This window comes from Manacus vitellinus, unplaced genomic scaffold (assembly GCF_001715985.3).
Source record: "Manacus vitellinus isolate BGI_N305 unplaced genomic scaffold, ASM171598v3 scaffold_3_pilon, whole genome shotgun sequence".
NCBI classification, from domain to species: domain Eukaryota; kingdom Metazoa; phylum Chordata; class Aves; order Passeriformes; family Pipridae; genus Manacus; species Manacus vitellinus.
The window spans coordinates 22,494,440-22,514,342 of NW_021940535.1; the positions used below are offsets into that span (position 1 = coordinate 22,494,440).

The 19,903-nt window shown below is 40.9% G+C and overlaps 1 protein-coding gene across 1 annotated transcript; it reads right to left on the bottom strand.

Annotated features, from left to right (window-relative positions):
- Positions 1-479: 479 nt before the first annotated feature.
- On the bottom strand, positions 480-17,685 carry NFE2L3 (nuclear factor, erythroid 2 like 3). The gene is made up of 4 exons (XM_029961922.1): positions 17,650-17,685; positions 6,492-6,596; positions 5,682-5,765; positions 480-2,802 (listed from the first exon to the last, which is right to left on the bottom strand). Exons 1-4 carry the CDS (start codon positions 17,656-17,658, stop codon positions 1,594-1,596), a joined length of 1,407 nt encoding a protein of 468 aa, XP_029817782.1. The 5' UTR covers positions 17,659-17,685; the 3' UTR covers positions 480-1,593.
- Between the last annotated feature and the right edge of the window lie 2,218 nt (positions 17,686-19,903).

Below are 19,903 nucleotides of genomic sequence, written 5' to 3' on the forward strand. Positions count from 1 at the left end.
TTTAATATAAAATGCTAAGCAAATTGTTCAAACAGGCTGATTTCATGATTGATAATCCAGTGCTCTTGGCACTGAATCAGTGCTCATTTTTTTAGAAAATATCACTTGATAAACTATCAGTTTTCTTAAACATAAGTGCAAGCAACCAACATGATTTACATGGTAAGGACAGGTTTTTTTCAAAAGGTATAATTTGGCATTTAAGCTTGTATATGTAGTTCTTATGTGTTTGGTACAAGCAATTTTTTAACATACCTGACTGTAAATTTGCTCCATTGTCATTATGCCATGACCAATGAGAATTTTTTTTAATGCCAATTTTATGTTTTGTTTATAAAATATATAAAAAAATTATTTGTGCTATCTAGATGTTAGTATTTATTTTCATACTATAGAGACTACTATACCTCAATATTCCTTCCTGGTCATTCATTACATGCCTTTTAGGCCATCTCTTTTTGCAACCTTTTCAGGTTGTAAAATAGTAAAGGACAGGATGTTGTAAATGTGTGAGTGAATAAAGTGTCTTCTTTTTCATAGCACAAAGAAAGAAATGTCCAAACCAAAAACTTCATTCACAGTGCTATCAGTGTAAACTCATATAGTCACAAGTACAGATAAACAGTAATTTGGTTCAATTTAATTTACTTTAAAGATTAGGGAAAATATTAAACAAAAAAATCTGTAACATTGAAGACACTAAAAAATACCAGTTCAATAAAGCCAAAAAGAAAAACTAGTACTTCTCCTTGAAGGTATCAAAATGGTGAGAAAAGGGAAGGTACACAAGTAAATATATCCCAGTCACTAGAAAGCAGAATGGGAACTTGTTCACCATCAGTTGTTTTCATGAAAGAAAGCTGAGAATGATTCAGTTGCAGAGGATGAAGGTAAGACAATACTGAATCAGACACTTCTTCAGAATCTATTTGCAGATTGATCATTTGAGTTGTAAAATTAATTGGTACATTATCTTTGCTTGAAGCTGTGATGATGAAAGTAGTGAGGAAAAATATGGTAGCCTCCTGGGCCTCTCTTCTCAATGGAAAACTAGGAAAAGCAGAACAGTTCTGAACAAATGCAAAGCACAGATTATCTCTTGAGAATATGGGAATCCACAGTGAATTTAAGTTGGAGATGCACTAGAGCTACAATTTTTCTTTCAGTGCTAGAGAATAAAATAAGGTCACTTTCTGTATGAAGAATCAAGTACTCAAGACTAAAACACATTTTTCTTCCATGTCTAACTTTGATCTAAAGCTGGCTTTTATCCCCCCACTGATGTTCTCCCCTCTCCCCCATCACTAGCAATGAAATTCCTAGTTTTAACATAGGTATATAAAACTACACCTACACTGATGGGCTAGCTCCTTTAATTCTGACTGAAACTCTGATTTCCTCATTCAGAAGCTTCAGCTTTTAGACTTCCTAACAGATCCCAGTCAGGTGAGTTTGACAGACCTTTGAATATGAAGTGTTTCTCCTCAAGTATAGTTGTTTCTGTTTGAACTACTGTAATCACTGACCTCCAGTTTTCACACAAGTCTCCCTATTCTTCCAGGCAAAATAAAACCTAGTTGATCTTCAGCCATTTTATCTTTGTTTCTGTGCTTTTGCTGTATCTTGTTTCTGTTCAGATTTGACCAAATGTTTGGGTATTATGAAAGCACTACCATTATTACTGCAGTGAATGACATATTGGTGTGGGTTAACAGGTCTACCCTGGTCATCCCTCAGTCTACTGAAAATGTCACAGTACAAGTTGTTTAATTTTTGCTTTATCTGGCTGATTGATTGGCTACACTGAGAGTGCTCCTTTCTAAGGCTCTCCTTTTGTGTTTGAAGATTACACACATCTTCTTCCAAGTCAAGAATTGCATTTAGTTTGCGTTTACGGCAATTTTGGGCAGCTACCTTGTTTTTTCCTCTTCGTCTGATGTCACGTAGAAGTGATACCTGCGTGTCTGTCAGCTGGTTCTTTGCTAGCATGGTGTTGAAGGAGTCGATGGGCATGCTCACAACTTCATCGATTGAAAACGGTATTTTCAGAGCTTTTGCAGAGCATTCATCACTGCTGTGGTTTGTATCAGTAGAATTATGGCACCTATCCTTTACATCGTTCGATTTCTTCATCCATGCCTGTTGATGCTCTGGAGCGGATGCTCCTTGACTTGGCAGCTGATTGTAAGTGTGGTTATGAAGAAACTGCTGAAGTGTGGCTTCTCTAGGACACTCAGCGTCACCTGGATATTCCTCATGGTCATATTTAGTGTTTTCTTTGCAATGGCCATCAACAGCTCCTACGCCATGTGAAGGAGCAGATTTAACACCACTGCTGTACCCAACAGGATCTTCATAGCAGACTGAATAAGAGGTGGTACTGTGACTTGAATTCAAAGATAGTCCCAAATCTGAGCCAGACTCTTCAAAGATCTGAGAAATTTCTATAGGACCAAAGTCTTCATCCAAAGCCAAAGACATGAGTTTAATTTCATCAAAATTGTCATCATGGGCTGTTAGGTTTCTAAGGTCAGCTGCTGAAACCAGCCCTGTCAAATTTGGCCCATGAAGTAGTGATTCTGGATTCGTGATATTAGAACTTGACTGAGGAAAAGACTCTTGCCTTTGTATATGTCTTGGTTTTGAATTTGATTGAGTTGGGTAGTCTGTTCTTAGTAGCATGGCATCAGGAGGACTGAAATAGTCGTGAAGTGTCTGGGTCAAATTTATATTGTGGTGTAAGGATGATGGGTTTTGACCTCTACTAGAAGTAGCAACTTGTGTATCTTCCAGTAAGCTCACCTAAAAGATAACGGGGGGAAAAATGGGATCTTTATAAAATTAATGCCTCTATATCCCTCGCCTACACAGTCACAAACAATTTGTTTTTTAATAATCCACTACTTGACTCTATTAAAGCCAAATTTTTATATGTCAAACTCTTCTTCTAGCTATTCTGAATGCTGTTTCCTGTCTTTACAAAGCATAACCTGTACTGGCATATGGCAAAAGAAAATGGGAAAGGTGCAGAAGTAAGTGACTTAAGGAATGGGAGAAGGACTTGCAAAGGACAGTGTGGGACAGATGAGCATTGAGAGGTAGAAATGGGACTGTTGCCAAGTGTACATCAAACTACACTTGTGTGTTACACCTGATCTGGTCTAAGAAAAGGTCTTTCTTGGAGGAGTGGTCATGGCCTGTAACAGTCCAAAGCTATCATGATCCCAGATATGGGGGCAAAATCTGGAATGATTTATTGAACACGCGAGTGCTATTTAAGGGTTAAGGGTCTCAGGGGCTTACATGCTAATGAGGAGGCAGGGTATTTCCTGAACGGGGGGGGGGGGGGGGCGCGGTGGGTGGGGGGGTGGGGGTGGGGTGGGGGGGGGGGCGTTTCCACAATCTATTAGCATTTCCAGTAACAGGGGTGACATACGGGGAAAAAATGGATTTACATTTCTCAGATACACTATTTACATTTTGGGGTAAAAGGTTTGATATTTCCAGTAAGCAGGGTTACATTGGGGAAGGGTGATCAGCTTTTACCAGAAAGAAGGATTTACAGAGGGAGGGAGAAAACAATGGGATATCTGATAGCATCATGCGAAGTCTCTTTACATCCTGCTGGGGGAGATCAGGACAATGGATCTTGTCTGGTCTTTTAGATGGTGGTTTTTCCCCAGCCCCTGTGGCCCAAGGTTTCCTGTTTAATCCTATCAGTTCCTTTTCTTTTGGTATCCAGTTCAGACTGCAACAATGGCCCTTCACTGGTAGTGGTATTGATGATTGAAGGGTGAGCTGGTTCAATGTGCTAACCCGCTAGAAAATTAACTTTTTTAAGAAGATAAATAGCTCACCTGTAGAAGTTAACCAGTGAGAACACTGGTGAATAAAAGAAGGGTGGAAGACAGGAACATTAGGACCTTGCTGTCACAGTCTCACTACTTTTCTTTCACAGTTTATAAAGCTTTGGGGGCTGTGAGGTGCCACATTTGGCTTAGGTCTTCTTAACTAACATCTGTTGCAACCAGATTTCAACCAAATTCCTTTGCTAGTAAGTTTAGAGGAAACGGCCCCCCCCAAGATCACACCTTTTTTGGATGTCTTTTGACTTTAAATTACCATTCACTTTTTCTTTACAAAAATAAAGCTGATGTGTGATCCCTCAGCCCTGAAGTCCAAACAGTAAACTGGACTGATAATGCTCCAGTAGCATTAAGGTCCACCTTTTCTGGGCCTGAGTTATAGTTGCTGGGTTCTAGAAGTACAAAGCCACTGCCTGAGATTATGTCAGGGTACTTGCCGACAAGCAGAGTAGTCATATCCATAGATGGATACAAAATACTTGAGAATGTAAATACATTTAGTAGGAAGCAAAAAGGATTCCTCCATCCTTACTGTGTTGCAGGAAAGGGCTTTCGGATTGCCATTCATTGAACAGACAATGTAAAAAGCACTTTCCATAGGGAAGGAATGATGTACCATAAAGACCAGAACATCTTAAAGTCTCTATTATCCTTACTGAGAGCTCAGGTAACAAAAGAAGGTCTTGCCTTACTTCTCCTAGGGAGTTACCTTGTACTAGACCCCCTGTAGAATAAAGACTTGATACCTGGAAGGATCAATCCATTTTCAACAGATAGATTGTCAGAAGATGGCACTGCATAAATAGTCTTAAATAAAATATGGAACTATGTATTGTTAGAGCTGCATGAAGGCTACAGCCAAATTCCTTTCAAATTATGAGAATGAAGAAAACTAAACTGATGAACTTCTGCATCTTGTTAGCGTGCAATCCATTTACCAGAACTGAACAGAGGAGAAGGCTAATTTCTGGGCTGGAAGGCACTATCCAACCTAGAGATTATCAAATCTAGGTAGTTATGTTCCCAAATCTATGAAGTTATATGGAAAACACTATTGACCCTGGAAGAGGCTCCTACGATGAAGTGGATGTAAGATGCCCTTGAAGTGTTGCAAAAAAGGAATGTAGAGAATAGCTTCATGGTTAATGATTGCAGCTATGAGCTGTGGGAGAGAAGGGAGACTCCAATTAAAATAACTACTGGGGTTTTTTTTGTCAAGACAGGCACACAGAAAGTAAACAATAGTATCAGAAGGCCAGAAACTGAATGGGTTTGCTGCTAATGCTGACTGACCTGATTTGCAGCGAAGATGGGTCTGTTCTCCTTGAGGGTAGAGACCTTGTAAGCAGATGACCCAGTATTTATGACAACTGTAATCTTTCACCATAAATGCTCAATAGCTGCTACTATGTAATAACTCAGTGTTGCTCTGGAGAAACACACCAAGAGCTGCTGTATAAATATGAAATGGCATTAGGTTTCAGAAAAGCAACTATTAGTTGAAATAATTAGATTGTCCAGTGGCTCCATCCAACTTTGAACACCAGATCACAGTAAAGACAGAGCTCTGTAGCTTTCATATCCCAGACAAGTTCCTGGGGAAAATTTTTCAAGTAGAGCCAATGACACCTGCTGTAAAAGGTGGATAGGAGCATCTTTAGCATCTTCAGGTAAGATTTACTACATTGATTTGCTGGTATATTCCTGGAGTGGGTGAGGTAGGCTGTGGTTATTAGATGAAACAGAATAAGTCATTACCCAGTAATTGCTGACTGTATTCCAATCTATTAGCAATACATGTTTTTTCTCATTTACCTCTAGCATGTTTTCCATCTGCGATGACAGAAGCTGTAAATAGCCCTCGAGGGAGAGAAGGGAATCTACATGGTTGCGGTTGCTCTGTGACAGAAGAAAGAGAAACATGTTGTAAAGGACAGTTATTTTACATAAAAGGAGGTAAAAATCACAGTCTGAGAGGAAACAGCACAGCTCTGTGAAATAATGCTGCTGACCCCATCATCAAGTCCTCATACTGATGGGAGATAACACGTTGCTAGAATTAGCAGAACAGCTCAGCTTTCACAAGGTCTCAGGAAGACTGAGTGCCCTTTTCATTGTAGCTCTCAGGGAGAACAAACCCCAAAATGCACAGAACGGTCCAGTGTCCCAAATGGAATTCTACATCCAATCATTAAGCTTTACATAAATGGTGAGAGCAGTATAATTTATCATCCATGTCTCTAGTGTTTGTAGGCAAACAAAGCACAAGCCCACAAGCACAACACCTTCATGATGAAGGAAGTCAAACCAAATTGAAAAATGGTTATTTGCAAGTGTTTTTTGTAAACTTTAGAATATTTCAACTACATAAACTGTACTGGGGGATGGAGAGGAGGAGATGATTTTCGAGAAGGTGTACAAGGGCATCATTCACAAAGTATCCTCTAAAGTGACCATTCCTTTCCTGCCCTTGCAAGGGATATTCCAAATGAAAAGAGGAAATAAAATATTCCTTTCAAAACCTTTAACTCCATTTCTTTTCACTTCTCCTTATCTTGATAAGGATATATCCTCCCTCACTTCCTCTTCAGAGTTTTCTCTTCTCCCACTTTTTTCATCATTTACTTGATTTATGTCTTTCTCCTCCTCCTCTTGCAGTTCCAGCTGATCATCTCCTCGGTGTGGACAGCAGTCATCCAAAGCTTCCTGACATGCTTTCAGATCAACATCCTGAAGATACAAACAAAACAGTTCTATTACGTAACACACTGTCAAAACCAATCTTTAAAATGCACTTTTTTCTTTTTTCTACAGCTATAGCATTTCAAATAAAATATACACTGAACAGGTCATGTGGATGAACTGACTGTGTGGACTTTGAGGGCAGAATGAGACCAGTGTCAGTTCGGGTGGGCAGCCACCACTGACTATTCTGGTGCCTAGGCACTGAACCCATCTGCAGTAGAAATGGACACTGGAAACAAGTTCTTCTAATACAGACATAGGATGATGTGATTTCATAAAAAGTTCAGGCTATCAATGTCATTTTTATGTCATTTCACAACAGCATATCCAAGCCAGATATATATTCAATGATGGAATTATATATGGCTGGTTAGCAAAATCCCTCACTTACATGTATTGTAATAGCAGCTCTCTTTCCCATCACTTCACTACCCATTCCCATTTATCCAAATGATGAGCTTTTTTAATCTCTAGTGATGAAGTTGTTCAGATTTAGTGGTCTCAGAAGCAATCTTCAAGTTTTGTTTTATCTGTAGTCATATCGTCAGACTTCTAAAATATTTATTATAGGGCTTGTATTGCTAGGGTAAGAAGGAATCAGTGCTAATTTATATTTTTTAAAAATGAATTTTTAAAAAATATGCTAATATTTCAGCTTTTATAGGGCAAGTCGGTGTTATTAAAATGTGAAACTCAGTGGAATGGCAGCCAGGAAACCAAGTGGCCACACTGTATTAGTTCCACATATTCCCAACAAAATGCTGTTGCAGGAGCAGAAAAGACAAGCTTTCAACAGCAGCAAACATAATGAGATGGTGTTCTGTTCTAAAAATCACAACAGATTTATTTACTTTACAGGTTTGATATGAAAGCGTAAACTATATAAAAACTGCAGTTCTAATAGTCATCAAAACATATAAGAGTTTTTAAATTATTGCTTCATACAAAACGCATTAAAGAGTAAATGTAAAAAGGTTTAAAACAGGATATTGGAGTAAGATTAAATATATTTTCAAAATAAATTATTATTTTCAATTTTATACATTCTATTTAAATATTTTAAAATATGAAAATTATTTTTATTTTAAACTGATTTTATTTTTTGCTTTCAATTTTTCTGAACTTTCTTTTCAAGATTGGAAGGGAACTTTAGCTTTATAAACAATCATTTGTAAAAATAAATAGACATACAGGGCACTCATCTGTCATTGTGATGTAAGTACTTTCCTTCAATGATGCCTAACACAATTTCCAGTGGTTAGAAATGATATTCCAATACACTATGTCTTCTTTGTCAGCCGCGGTTGGAAATGACCAGATGACTTGTTATTGCCAACTATAAGACAAATTTACTTGCCTAAACACATACATACACGCACAAAACAACAACAACAAAACCCCAACCAACAGTTTTCTCTATGTAGTAAAACAGAAAAAGAGGCAATTTAGTACACAGGACACTGAGAACATGGTATGTAGCTACTTGCAAACACTTAAATGAGTTCAACGGAGCTACTCACAGGCATGAAATTAGTCCCATAGTTATGTGCTTGCAAGATTAGGGGTAGTCTTTAATTTTACAGAGAACCAAACTAATATTTATCCAATGAATATGATCTGCTAATCATTCTAATTAATAAAATTCATCACCATCAAAAGTGAATAAGAAATCAAGGACAACTGCTATTAAAGACCTGAAGCAGCTCCTCTAGAGCCAAGTGGCCTGGAAAGATGCTCTTGCAGCAGAGTCTTCAGCTGCTGAACAAAACAGCAAATTCATTATTCTCTTGGCTGCAGAAGAGGCAAATACAGGAAATAGTTAGAAATGTGATATCTATAGTGTTGCCTCAAAAAACCCACAGTAAACACTGGTTTTGAATACAGAAAGTATAAGAGTGACAATTCAATGACTCCTATTGAAATTTCCAGGGGTACAAACTTATTTCACTGCCAGAGAAAAGAAAAGCTTGCAGTAACTTTTGGACGAGTCTATGGCATGTCCACAGATCATTTTAAACCCTCACAGTTCAACTTGCTTACAGTGCAAATCTGACTGCAAATGATGTTGGTCTGCTAAAATCTATGATGGAGATGGTCCTTCCCAAGACCACTGCGAGGAGAACTGAATTTCTGATGTGCCTGAGGGGACAGCTCTTTTCTGAGGGGAAATTAAATGCTCCTGAAGCTCACTGAAATTTGTGAAGACTATAATGGATTCAGTTTCCCCAGAGTGTCAAAGACAACTGAATTTTCAGGTCTTTTCCTATCAATATATAAACCTATTGACCACTAAGGAGATGGGGAATATTTCCAAACACAAATGTTAAGACTTCTCTGGAGTCTGCATTTATTTTTATGTATTTTTTAGGAAAAAAAAATATAATCTGACTATTTTCTCTGCTCAGCCATAGACAGTATCTTGGTACCTTTAGTTTCTAGGCTGAGAGCCACCAACTGCACTACAGGATCACATACAATTTTGCCCTAAGGACCCTTTGGCTTAAGCACAGCATGAAGGTCAGAGTCTCCATCCTTTTTGCTTTTTTTTTGTACAAAGTTCCTACTCATGTGAATGGAACAGAGGTGCCAATGGGGATGGGAGGGAAGCAGGGTCTCACATTTGCAGACATGACCATTTCCTGTAGCTTACCAAAGGGAATGTATCATCTCTTCTGAAGAGTCTAATAATGCTGCACCATGTGGCTTTGAATATTAGTCTTACTAACACTGTTTCTTCCTCCAGCAGATAGTATTAAAATATACTCATGGCTGCTCACACTGATTGTTACTGCAATAAGTTATCCATCCTCAGAAAAAAACCTGTTTTCATCACTACTAGGGCAGTTTCTGAAGGATCATGGCCCTGTAACCAGCTTTTCACAACAGTGGTGGTATAGATACAGCACATGTAAGATTGTTCACATCACCAACTTCTACATATGCGATCATTTCAGTGAAACCCTCTATGGAAATCGAGTAACGCAACCAGAACCTTTTCCTCTTCATTTCTTGGTTTTGGCTTTTACCAAAAATCCCTGGATTATGCTCATAAACGTTTATACTCTGACATTACACTTTTCACCAGCTTGTAGGTCTTCCCCAGTGATGAAGAACAGCTGAACAGTACAGCTCAACAACAGAATGCTTCCCAAGTGCCTGTGCATCACTTGGGATTGACTGCTGGACTACCGCTATGGGGAGAATAGGAGGTATGTCTCCCCTAGAAACAGCCATATTATGCTTTTCAATAAGGCATTTCTTTAAAGATAACATAATTTTAGAGCCTGGATATACATCTAATGACAAGAGGGACTGGGTGTAGATACTACTTAGTCAGTACTGTGCTGCCACACTTGGTGTTTCTGTCCTGTTCCTTATTTTGCAATAATGGTGTCAGAAGAATAATTGAATTACAGTAATACCACTGTGAACCCAAGAGATCAGGACAGCATGTGGTTGTCTCTATACAGAGAAAAAGACTTGATTTTTGCTGATTGTGGAAGACTTAATGTTACCACCAAGCCCATTTACTGCAGCAGCCTTTCCACTTCTACCACTGGAGGGTGTGGAAGTTCACACCTCCCACAGCAGGCTGTTTCCAAATGCTAAACTGCAACTCTACCTGAAGGCAACCTTTGATTTGCATTTGGAAGGATTTCTGCACAAGCACAAAGCCAGAGAATTACACTGAAACTCCAAGAAAAAATAATAATTAAAAAAATAAAATAAAATCTCAAGTATCTCGAGTTCTCGTCTTGTTTTTGCATTTACTAGTCTGAGTTGGGTTAATGAACAATCTGAGACTAAGTCTGATTTACCAAATTATACACCAGCCTTGTAGGAGGAGGGCTGGGCTCTAACTGTGCATCTGCCCTTTTCCTAAGGCACAATTTACCTCAGGTCAACTGTTGACTTCAGTTTGTCAGTCTACGGAATATGAAAAATAGTAATTTATGTCAAATCTGCTACTTAAGGTGGTCCCACACCCATGTATTACCTGTTGTCCATAAAAGAATGTATAGGGAGCAGAACCTGTAATGATAACAAAATACGAATAGACTTATGTGATGTATTGGATGGGTGAACAAGGCACCTCTCTAGGAGCAGCAGAAAGCATGAACATGCAGTTTTCAGCTATTGATCTATGTGGAGTTGGCAAACAGGGCTAAAACTACACAGCTCAGGGCTACAAGTGCACACAAATATCTGAACTAGCTCTGGAGTAACAGGAAGGTCTTGCCAGAGCAGAACAAAGCAGACAGGGTAATTTGCCTGGGTGCACACATAGCACTGAGGGGGGCAGGTGGTACCTGCCCCTTGAAAGCTGTTTCACTGCAGTCAGACTCTGAGTTACCATTACAAATATCCCAGTGCCAGAGCAAACGTACATGACCACAATTATTTGCAAAAGGACGTTTTATTTTGTGCTGATTACTCATGTATCCCATTCACGTGCTGTCTTCTAATTACTCTACATTACATTCTCTAGTTTAGTTGTCAAGCTTTAAATTGCTTCATTGATGTCATTAACCTTAGAGATGATTTTCTGCAAACTTCTGTCCCTTCTCCTTTATTAACTGCATTTCTCTGTTAAACTGGCCCTCTCCTTGTTATTTAGCTGAAAAGATGCAGCACAGGCCTGGTGATCTTTGCCACATTTTGAATAATTAAGTAGCATTTCCAGAACAGAATCATAGAATGAACTTAAAAGATTGTCCAATACCAGTAGAAGTTAGGTAAAAGAAATACAGCCTCTAGTAACATAACCAGTAGTTCCATTTTGCTACTTTGTAGGATTAAATACAATTAATAATTAAATATAATGATGCATAGCCAATATCATTCAGCTCTAAGGTTAATGATGTTGCTTTCTGCCTGTATACTTTAACTATGTGATGATAATTAATCTCACCAATTGATACCTACTTAATTGCAGTTAAAAAGGAAAACATTTCTTGCTGTTTCTCTGTATTCATAATGAGCCCTAAAATATCCTGAAAATACCAGAATAGAAGAGTACTTTATTATTTGAAATGCAACCACGGTTTAGAAAGCATGGAGGGTGGAATGGTGGATGGAAGCACCAATTCCATTTTATGTTATATATAGCTAGACTTGAAATGACAATAAACCCTGCTAATCAGCAATTCAATTGAGTAAATCAAGTGGTGCATAGCTGTGACTCCAAATGTGGCACCTGTAAAATGCTTATGACATATCTACTCTAAATCCTAATGATACCATCTGGGCTTCAGTCAAACACACATGTGAGAGGCACTCCCATGTGTTGCAGTGAGATGGTAGCCCCTCTCTAACCACGTGCATTTCAGGGGTTTGTATAGTATGGCTCAGCTACTACAAAACACACATAATCTGTGCACTCTGTTACAACATAAACACAAAATTAACACCAATCTACTCCCCAGATGGAGGCAGAGAAAGGTACAAGTGGAAGACACAGACAGCAATAGTGTTGCCACTGATTTCAATTAAGACATCAGTTGTCATCCTGAAAACAGCTCAATATCCTCTTCAAAATGAACTTTTAAAACACTTTTAACATATAGACCAAACAGGTTTACATTCCAGCCATTTGGTCCTGCCTGTGTTGATGTTTTCCACCAGAAACTGATTTCATCATAAAGGATGTAATATACCTGACAGTAAATGTGATTAAGGTTATTACATTTGTTCAGTCACTCTTTCAGATTGAGCACAGTAAAAAACAAAACAAAAACACACCTGCCCAAAAAACACCAAACCAAAAAAAACCCCCCAAAACCCAAACCAAAAACCCAAGAGCTCTTTCTATGCCTCTATGCCCAAGATGCTTTCTATTCTGGTCGGTGAACTACATGACATGAGGGTTCTGCAAGACACCTCCCTCCCTTCCTCCTGTACGTTTTACCCTAGATTGGTTGAATATCCTCACTGGTATCAGGTAGTCACTACTGAATAAACCTAAAAGTATCCAGGGACCAGCTTTTCTGACCACCATTGCAACACCAAAGGCCTAACAACTCATAGCTCTGAATAGGGAAAGCTGTTAAAATCCACAGTCTGACACTTTATTCCTTTAGGATTTGAATATCTTCACCTTCCCTCTGACACTCTATGTAATTCCTCTTCTATTTTCCACATTTACCACACTCCAATTCCAATATTCCCCTCATCTACTCTCACATGCACTTTTCATGCACTTCCCTCACTGGAAATACCTTCCCCACTTTCTAGAAAGCAGGAAAATGCTGCTATAGGTCAGCCCTACACCACCAACTCACTCTAACACCCTTCCTGCACACTCCATTGACTTGGCTTTTTCAAACCCTTGTGCCTCCTGCAAGACATCATAACAAAAGTCAAAAATCACAGTCTTACAAGACTATACATACCTTGGAAGTTTGAGGTTCTTCTCTTACCCCACCTGTCTCTGGAACACCAAGTGATCCTTCCCACAGCTCCTTATTAAACCTAGGTGAGTTCTGGCTAACTGGTAAGAGCCATCCACAAACAGGGACCCAGCCCATTTATCTATTTGTGGATGTCCCTCCATAGCAATATTTCCAGGTCCTAGTGCTCAATAAGTTCGAAAGAAAAAAAGAAAAGAATAATTTGAAATACATTCTGTAAGCTAAGCACACAGCTTCAGTGGGACTGCTCTCAAATGGACTGGAGAAAAGCCTTCAGAACAAAACAAAACAAAAAAATCCGTAACTCAAATTATTCTTCCTCAATGTAAATATTTCAAATGGTGGCCAAAGTCTGGGATGGATTCCTGCCTTCCAGTACTTTAATACCATGAAACTCTGCCTCTAACAGTGTTCAAAGAACTGTGCTTGTATGAGGTTTTACATAACCTGACTCAAACTGCCCTTTCTAAACAGGAACATAGAGACAACAGTACAAACAATACAAATTATCCATTGTGCATATTCTTCCTTAAATTTTGTAATTCACAAACTGTTAATGTTATGCTGTTAATTAGTAATAAGAGTAAGTGTTCTTTAATCAAGTGCAGGAATTCAGCTTTTGGGAAGGCTTTCAAAACCTGAAAAAAGAATTTAACACATCCAGATATAACAAACCTACTTGATTTGGGTGGGAGCTGACCCTTCCTTCTCTGTGTCAACCTGAGCTGAAGCTTGTCTCATGAACTGTGCAATGACCCAGCACAGCTACTGCTGCCCTTATTCAGGCACTGCCTCTTTCATGACGTGGGCTGTATCAGTGCTTGGGGGTTCATGGGATTTGGAAAGATTTAGAGAGATAAAAAGCTGAAGAGCTACGTAGTCTATTCTTGCTAATCTAAATATTTTCCCATGTATATTCTGTAAAAGACAAAGAACCCACTGAATTTTTAAACTCCCTTCTTCAAATGTCTAGATACATATATACACACATAACATGCACACATAGAAATATTGATATTAAAAAGAAAAAAGAAGGGGAAAAGAAAACCACTGAATCAAGTAGGGCAGCTCTGAATTCTTGCAAGATCTTCAGCTAAGATGTTGTTGTATGATAACCTTCTTGAGACTTTCTCTGTATTTGGGAATTCTATTACCATATACATAGGACTGCTGCCACGCTTGCAGCACTAAGGCCTCTAGTTTCTCCACACACAGTTTTTAAGGTGCTTCAGAAAATGCGTCTCATTCATTTTGCATATGGACTTAGAGCTTAATGTAACACCTTTTAGAAGTGTTATTGGGGCAATGTTACATTGAGAAGTTGGCAGGGTGGGGCACGAACTGCATCTCAGGTTATGTGCCCATGGAATGGCTTCTCTTTTTTTCCCACCATTATAAGACCTATACTCAGTGTCAGCTGCAAGTCTTGCCCACCCCACTTTTTTTTTCCCTGGATTTTTCTGTGCTTAAAGCTTCAAAATGTACATAGCCACAGAGTGCCTCAATTTCAATTTAGTGTTTTCCTTAGAAAAGCTATTTCCCTGAGCAATCCAACAATAATTTACAAACACATTGGGAAAAAATAAGCAGACATGCCTACCTTTACCTGTGTGAGTAAGTCAATGTATCCTACTCACATATGGCCTACTCAATGGCACCTACTTGTGTGAACAGGTTAGAGTAGGAAAAAAAAGTTAGGCACCATGTGTTCAGTAGTGGATATCAATATTCAAATAGGTGCTGAATATTAAGGAGTAAGTGGTGTTCCCCTTATAAATCCTTTCTTAAGAAAAAAAACAGGATTGCAATCACTTTTTTCAGCAAAATGTGAAGAGAAAGACTAAGTGCAGCAAAAACACTGTTGTATCTGGAAAAAAAAAAATACCAGGAGAAATAATCAGCCCCCAAAAGACCAGGTTCACTTTTAGGCTTTTTATCTCTTTCCTTTGCAAACATGCCACTGGAGCCTAAACTCTTGATCTGGGTTGCTCTGCAAACAGGTCGGACTTGAACCCCCTTTCATTACTACAGAAATTAATCCATTTCCTTGCATGAACTGATGCATGTTTTCTGGCTATTCGAAGTAAAAGGTAATTTTTTCTTCTTTTCTTCTAAAGATGTAACTCATGGTTCCCAGACAGGAACCCTAGTACCTTAGTCTCAATCTTAAACATCCATGAAAGCCAAATCTATGGGCTGACCCACATCAGAACAGCACAGAGGCACTAAACTAACACTCTAAGCCATAGGGTGCATCTTCTACCAACCACCCACTATGACCTGCTGTAGGCAATGCAGGACAGTGCAGCATGGACAGGACCTGGAAAAAAATACTTCTTTTTATGTAGTCTCTGCTGTGCTACAAACATATTTATCCCTGGTCCTGTTGCACACATACATCTAAGAGAATGAATAGCAAGACACTGAGATAATATGATTATTTTCTCCATTAAAAGGTGTATTCCAGAAGAAACATGTTTTGTTATTTTTATTACTAAGGCAATTATTGTGGGGTTTACATTTCATCAGCAAATGTAAGTTTGATTACAGAAATGAATGGGCTGACTCCAGTCCGCTTGGCAGTAAGCTGAGTGTAGGAACCCACCTGTTTGCTTTACCCATTGTCAAAAATGAAGTGCTCAGCCTGTCCTAACACTACACTGCACCTCATCTTAGCACAGGACAGAAAAATAGGCCAGGCAAACCCATTCAGTTTAGCATGTTTCAGCCATTGAATTAATTTTCTTTTTTATCGGCAGTTGTCTTCCAGAGTAGCTTTGCATACCCGATCCCTAACAATGGGGACCAACAGCTTGCATTGTATTGCCAGCAACGTTCTCAGCAGGGACTGGAGTCCAATGAATAAAATTAATCCAGAGTTGGATAAATTCAGCTGCTAACTTTTCATGATGCCACACAATACCAAGCAGAACAAAACAAATACTTTCATCTGTTTACAGAGACTCCTTGTCTTGATCTAGTGTGGATATGAGAGACACAAAAAATAGCTCAAATCTAGTTTTACAAAAGGCAAAATGAAGGTTATAAATCAGCTGAACCACTCTGAAATCCATCATACTATTACAATAACATTTTGACAACACAACTACACTTAGTCAAATCTACCAAAGGTCACCTTTAAAACAAAGATCAACTTTTTCCTCTGTGTTCCATGTTTTAGATTTGCCATGTGCTTCAAGAAAAGTCTGGTGGAAGAGACATAGGGGTTTTCACATAAAAGTCCCTTTACCTTTTAGGTCAAGAACTGAACACTGCCTTATTTTGCTTCAATCATTATTTCACTTAAATAAAATGTGCTAAAGAGAGAAGCACAGACCTACATTTAGCAAAGAAATGAATCATCTTCTCTCCACAGGAAGGACTGATCCCTTACAGTCAGGGTGTTGAAACTAGTTTTTCAACTACTTTACAAAAATAACCAAGCTAATGCATGGGGAAATAGGGAAAGAAAAAAAAAAAACAAAATAAAAAGGAAAGAAAGAAATCTATGCTGCATGACAAATTTAATAAATATCCACTAATGCTGGTCTATTAATTCATATTAAGAAGCAGCTATTCACAATGGTTCTTAACCAACTTGAAAAATGTTGGTAGTTCAACTTGATATTTCAAAATGTACTGAACATCAGTCACAAACCCATCAACTCGGCATTCCTGTATCTTTTGTATCCACTCAGTGTATCACAAAATTCCCAGATCATAAACTAGTCAGGAAACAATGAAACTCTATGCCAACAGAAACTTAACTGAGAAAAGCTGGCCCTGCAACTGAATGGCTTGGCTAATCTTTAGACTGCAGCTGTGCACAGCTGTACAGCTCTGTGCAGGACAACGGCCTGAATGGGTGCAAGCAGACAAAAGTGCAGTAAGGGCTGCATGTGCTGTGACCAAGATAGGGACACTGGTCAAGATGCTGCACTGATAACAAAGGGCCGATAAAAGGAGCCTGGAGGGTAGTCCCTGCAGAGTAAGTCCCCCGAGATGTAAGAAATGTTCCTGACAAGTGTAGTTACCCGAGTACACACACGCGCCCTGTGCCAAGATGAGGGGTGCAGCGTGTGATGCACCTTGGAGAAGCTGCATTTCTGCAGCCGCGTGATATTCTTGAGAAGCCTTTGTGCCCACATGAAAAAAACAGAGACGATTTCCGAGGAAATGCCACGCAGAACTGTCCGTCTGGCAGGTGCCAGCGGCGCTGGGGCCAGGCGTATGCCCCGCTCCGGTGCCGGGAGCCTCCGCCGGTCACTCCGATCGCAGAGGCTGCGCGGCATCGCTCCGCAGCACGGCCCCGCTTGGGCTGCCCGCCGTCCGGGACCCCCGCCTGAGACACAGGGAGGGCACGGGCCACCCCTCCGGCGGTGTATGTCTTTTTTTTTTTGGGGGGGGGGGGGAGGGGGAGGAAGGTAAGCGTCTGGCTCAGAAAACCGTCCTCCTTCGCGTCCCCACAGCTCGCCCCCCGAACACCCCCAGACCGCCGCCCCGCCCGCGCCGGTGCGCACCCCCGTCGCTCGCCGAGGCGGCCGGGGCAGAGCCGCGCCCGCCGCTGCTGAGCCGGTGCCCGCCCGGCCGGGACAGCCGGACAGCCCCCCGCGCTCCCGAGCCCTTACCTCCGCCATGGGGCAGCGACTCCGCGCGGGGACACCGCGCCGCCCCATCCTCCTCCCGCGGCGGGGCGGGGGCGGCTCCGCCCGGGCGGGGCGGGCAGAGTCGGGCGGCGCCGCTTCTCCCTCGGGGCCAGGGGCTGGGGCTGGGGCTTACACCCGCTGGGGCAGGTCCGGGAGGTTCGGGGGCCAGTGGCCCATGGCTGCCGGCGCAGTCCCGCCGATCCCCGCAGCCGACGCGCCGCGTAGGTGTGTGTGCTCGGGGGCAGACGGACCAGCAGCCCCGGCCCCGCAGCGCGCCGCAAACCGCCCTGCGCTCCTCTGCTCCCCGCGCACACCCCGCGCCGCCGCACGACCCTTCTCACGGGCGGGAGGCGGCGCCGGAACGGGACGGAGGCGCGGAAACCTCGGCACCCCCTCACCGCGGGCCCGGGAGCCCCACCTGTGTCCTGGGGGCTTCCTGCGTGCCCGGGGGCAGGAAGAGTCTGCGGTTGCTGCAGCGAGCTAGAAATAAAAGGGACAAGTTAGGAAGGACAGCTGGGAGGAAAAAAAAAAAGCAAAAAGGTTCTCCACCTGCCCCCCTTCCACTTTTTTTAAAAAAAAGAAATTAATAAAATACGGGTAAAGCTTTTAGCTACAATCAACCCCGTGTCTAAGTATCTCTCCAATGGCTCTGCTTTCCGACTTATTGAACTGCATTTTCCCTCAGCAGTACACAAACTTACCCTCATACATGCTAGAGATATCTTTTCCAGCTGTTTTGTTCTCTCTGTCCTCCCAAAAACCCCTCTTATCGCTTCTCATCACTTCTACTTATCTGAGTGTTTCAGACTTGTTTTGGCATTTACAAGGCGTTTGCGCTGTTTGGGCAGACTCTGAAAGTGTCACTTCTGCAGTGATAACTCTGTGTGTAAAGGGTGCAGTGTCTCAATTTTGCTGTTATCACAGATGACATTTCCCTTTTTTCGTTGTGTCCAGTGTGATACCATGCACTGGGGTAGTGTGTGTTATAGTATTCCTAGAGTTTTATTGCAATTTGTTTCTTGAATTCCAACACAGTAACAGTTTTCTTTTTAAAAAATCCAAATATACTGGAATAGGATACAATCTTCCATTGCCAGCTATTTATTTTTTTTTTCTTCCCTGCCAGAGTGAGTTCTCTGGCTTTTAAAGTGGAAGCAATGTTGATTTTGTTTTTGGAAAAATAAATTAAATATGTGTTAAGCTAAACATATTTACAATCATGATTCACTCATGATTACAATCATGATTCACTGCACAAATACCAACACAGTCCTTATATTCCACATATTTATTGGTGTTAAACCTTTTGGTTTTGTTTTTTTTTTTCAGCATGGTCAAAATCTTTGCACATATTTTTTAAGTTTGTAGATAAGAAATTATATGACAACTGGATATAGCCTGTAGTATTTCTTACAAGAGATAGAGAAGAAAATGAGGTTGGCACATTCCAATCCCCAAGGGAGGCAAGAGCTTCTTTGTGGCCACTGTAGGCCACTACAACAATATACATAAAACAGGCCTATTTAATCATTTAGTCTTTTCCTTAACAAGATGTGTTTCAAATGTTTAACAGAAGCTCTGAACTGTTGCAGTAGCTTTCGGCTGTTAGTTTTTCATCTGAACTGAGTTTTGAGTCACAGAACCACGGAATATGCCGAGTTGGAAGGGACCCACAAGGATCATTGAGTCCAACTCCTGGCCCTGCACAGGACCATCCTCAAGAATCACACCATGTGAACGAGAGTATTGTCCGAACACTTCTTGAACTCTGTCAGGCTTGGCGCTGTGATCACTTCCCTGGGAAACCTGTTCCAGTGCCCAGCCACTCTTTCTGTGAAGAACCTTTTTCTAATATCCAGCCTAAACCTCCCCTGACACAACTTCAGGACATCCCCTCAGGTTCTGTCACTGATCACCAGAGAGAAGAGATCAGTGCCTGCCCCTCCTCTTCCCCTCACGAGGAAGTTGTAACTGCAGTGAGGTCTCCCTTCAGTCTCCTCTTCTCCAGGCTGAACACACCAAGTGCCCTCAGCTGCTCCTCATACAGCTTCTGCCCTAGGCCCTTCACTATCTTCATTGCTCTCTTTTGGACACTCTATAGTAGCCAAATATCTTTCTTATATTGTGGCACCCAAAACTGCACATGATGTTCAAGGTGAGGCCACACCAGTGCAGAGCAGAGTGGGAAAATCCCCTCCCTTGACCGACTGGAGATGTTTTGCCTGATGCCCCCCAG

What these genes read in the sequence shown, in the direction of transcription:
- NFE2L3 (XM_029961922.1), bottom strand. An exon ending in AGGAGAAAGACATAAATCAA is followed by an intron (nt 5,766 to 6,491) that starts GTAAATGATGAA and finishes CTTCTGTCACAG; the next exon opens with AGCAACCGCAACCATGTAGA. An exon ending in AGATGGAAAACATGCTAGAG is followed by an intron (nt 2,803 to 5,681) that starts GTAAATGAGAAA and finishes GTTATCTTTTAG; the next exon opens with GTGAGCTTACTGGAAGATAC.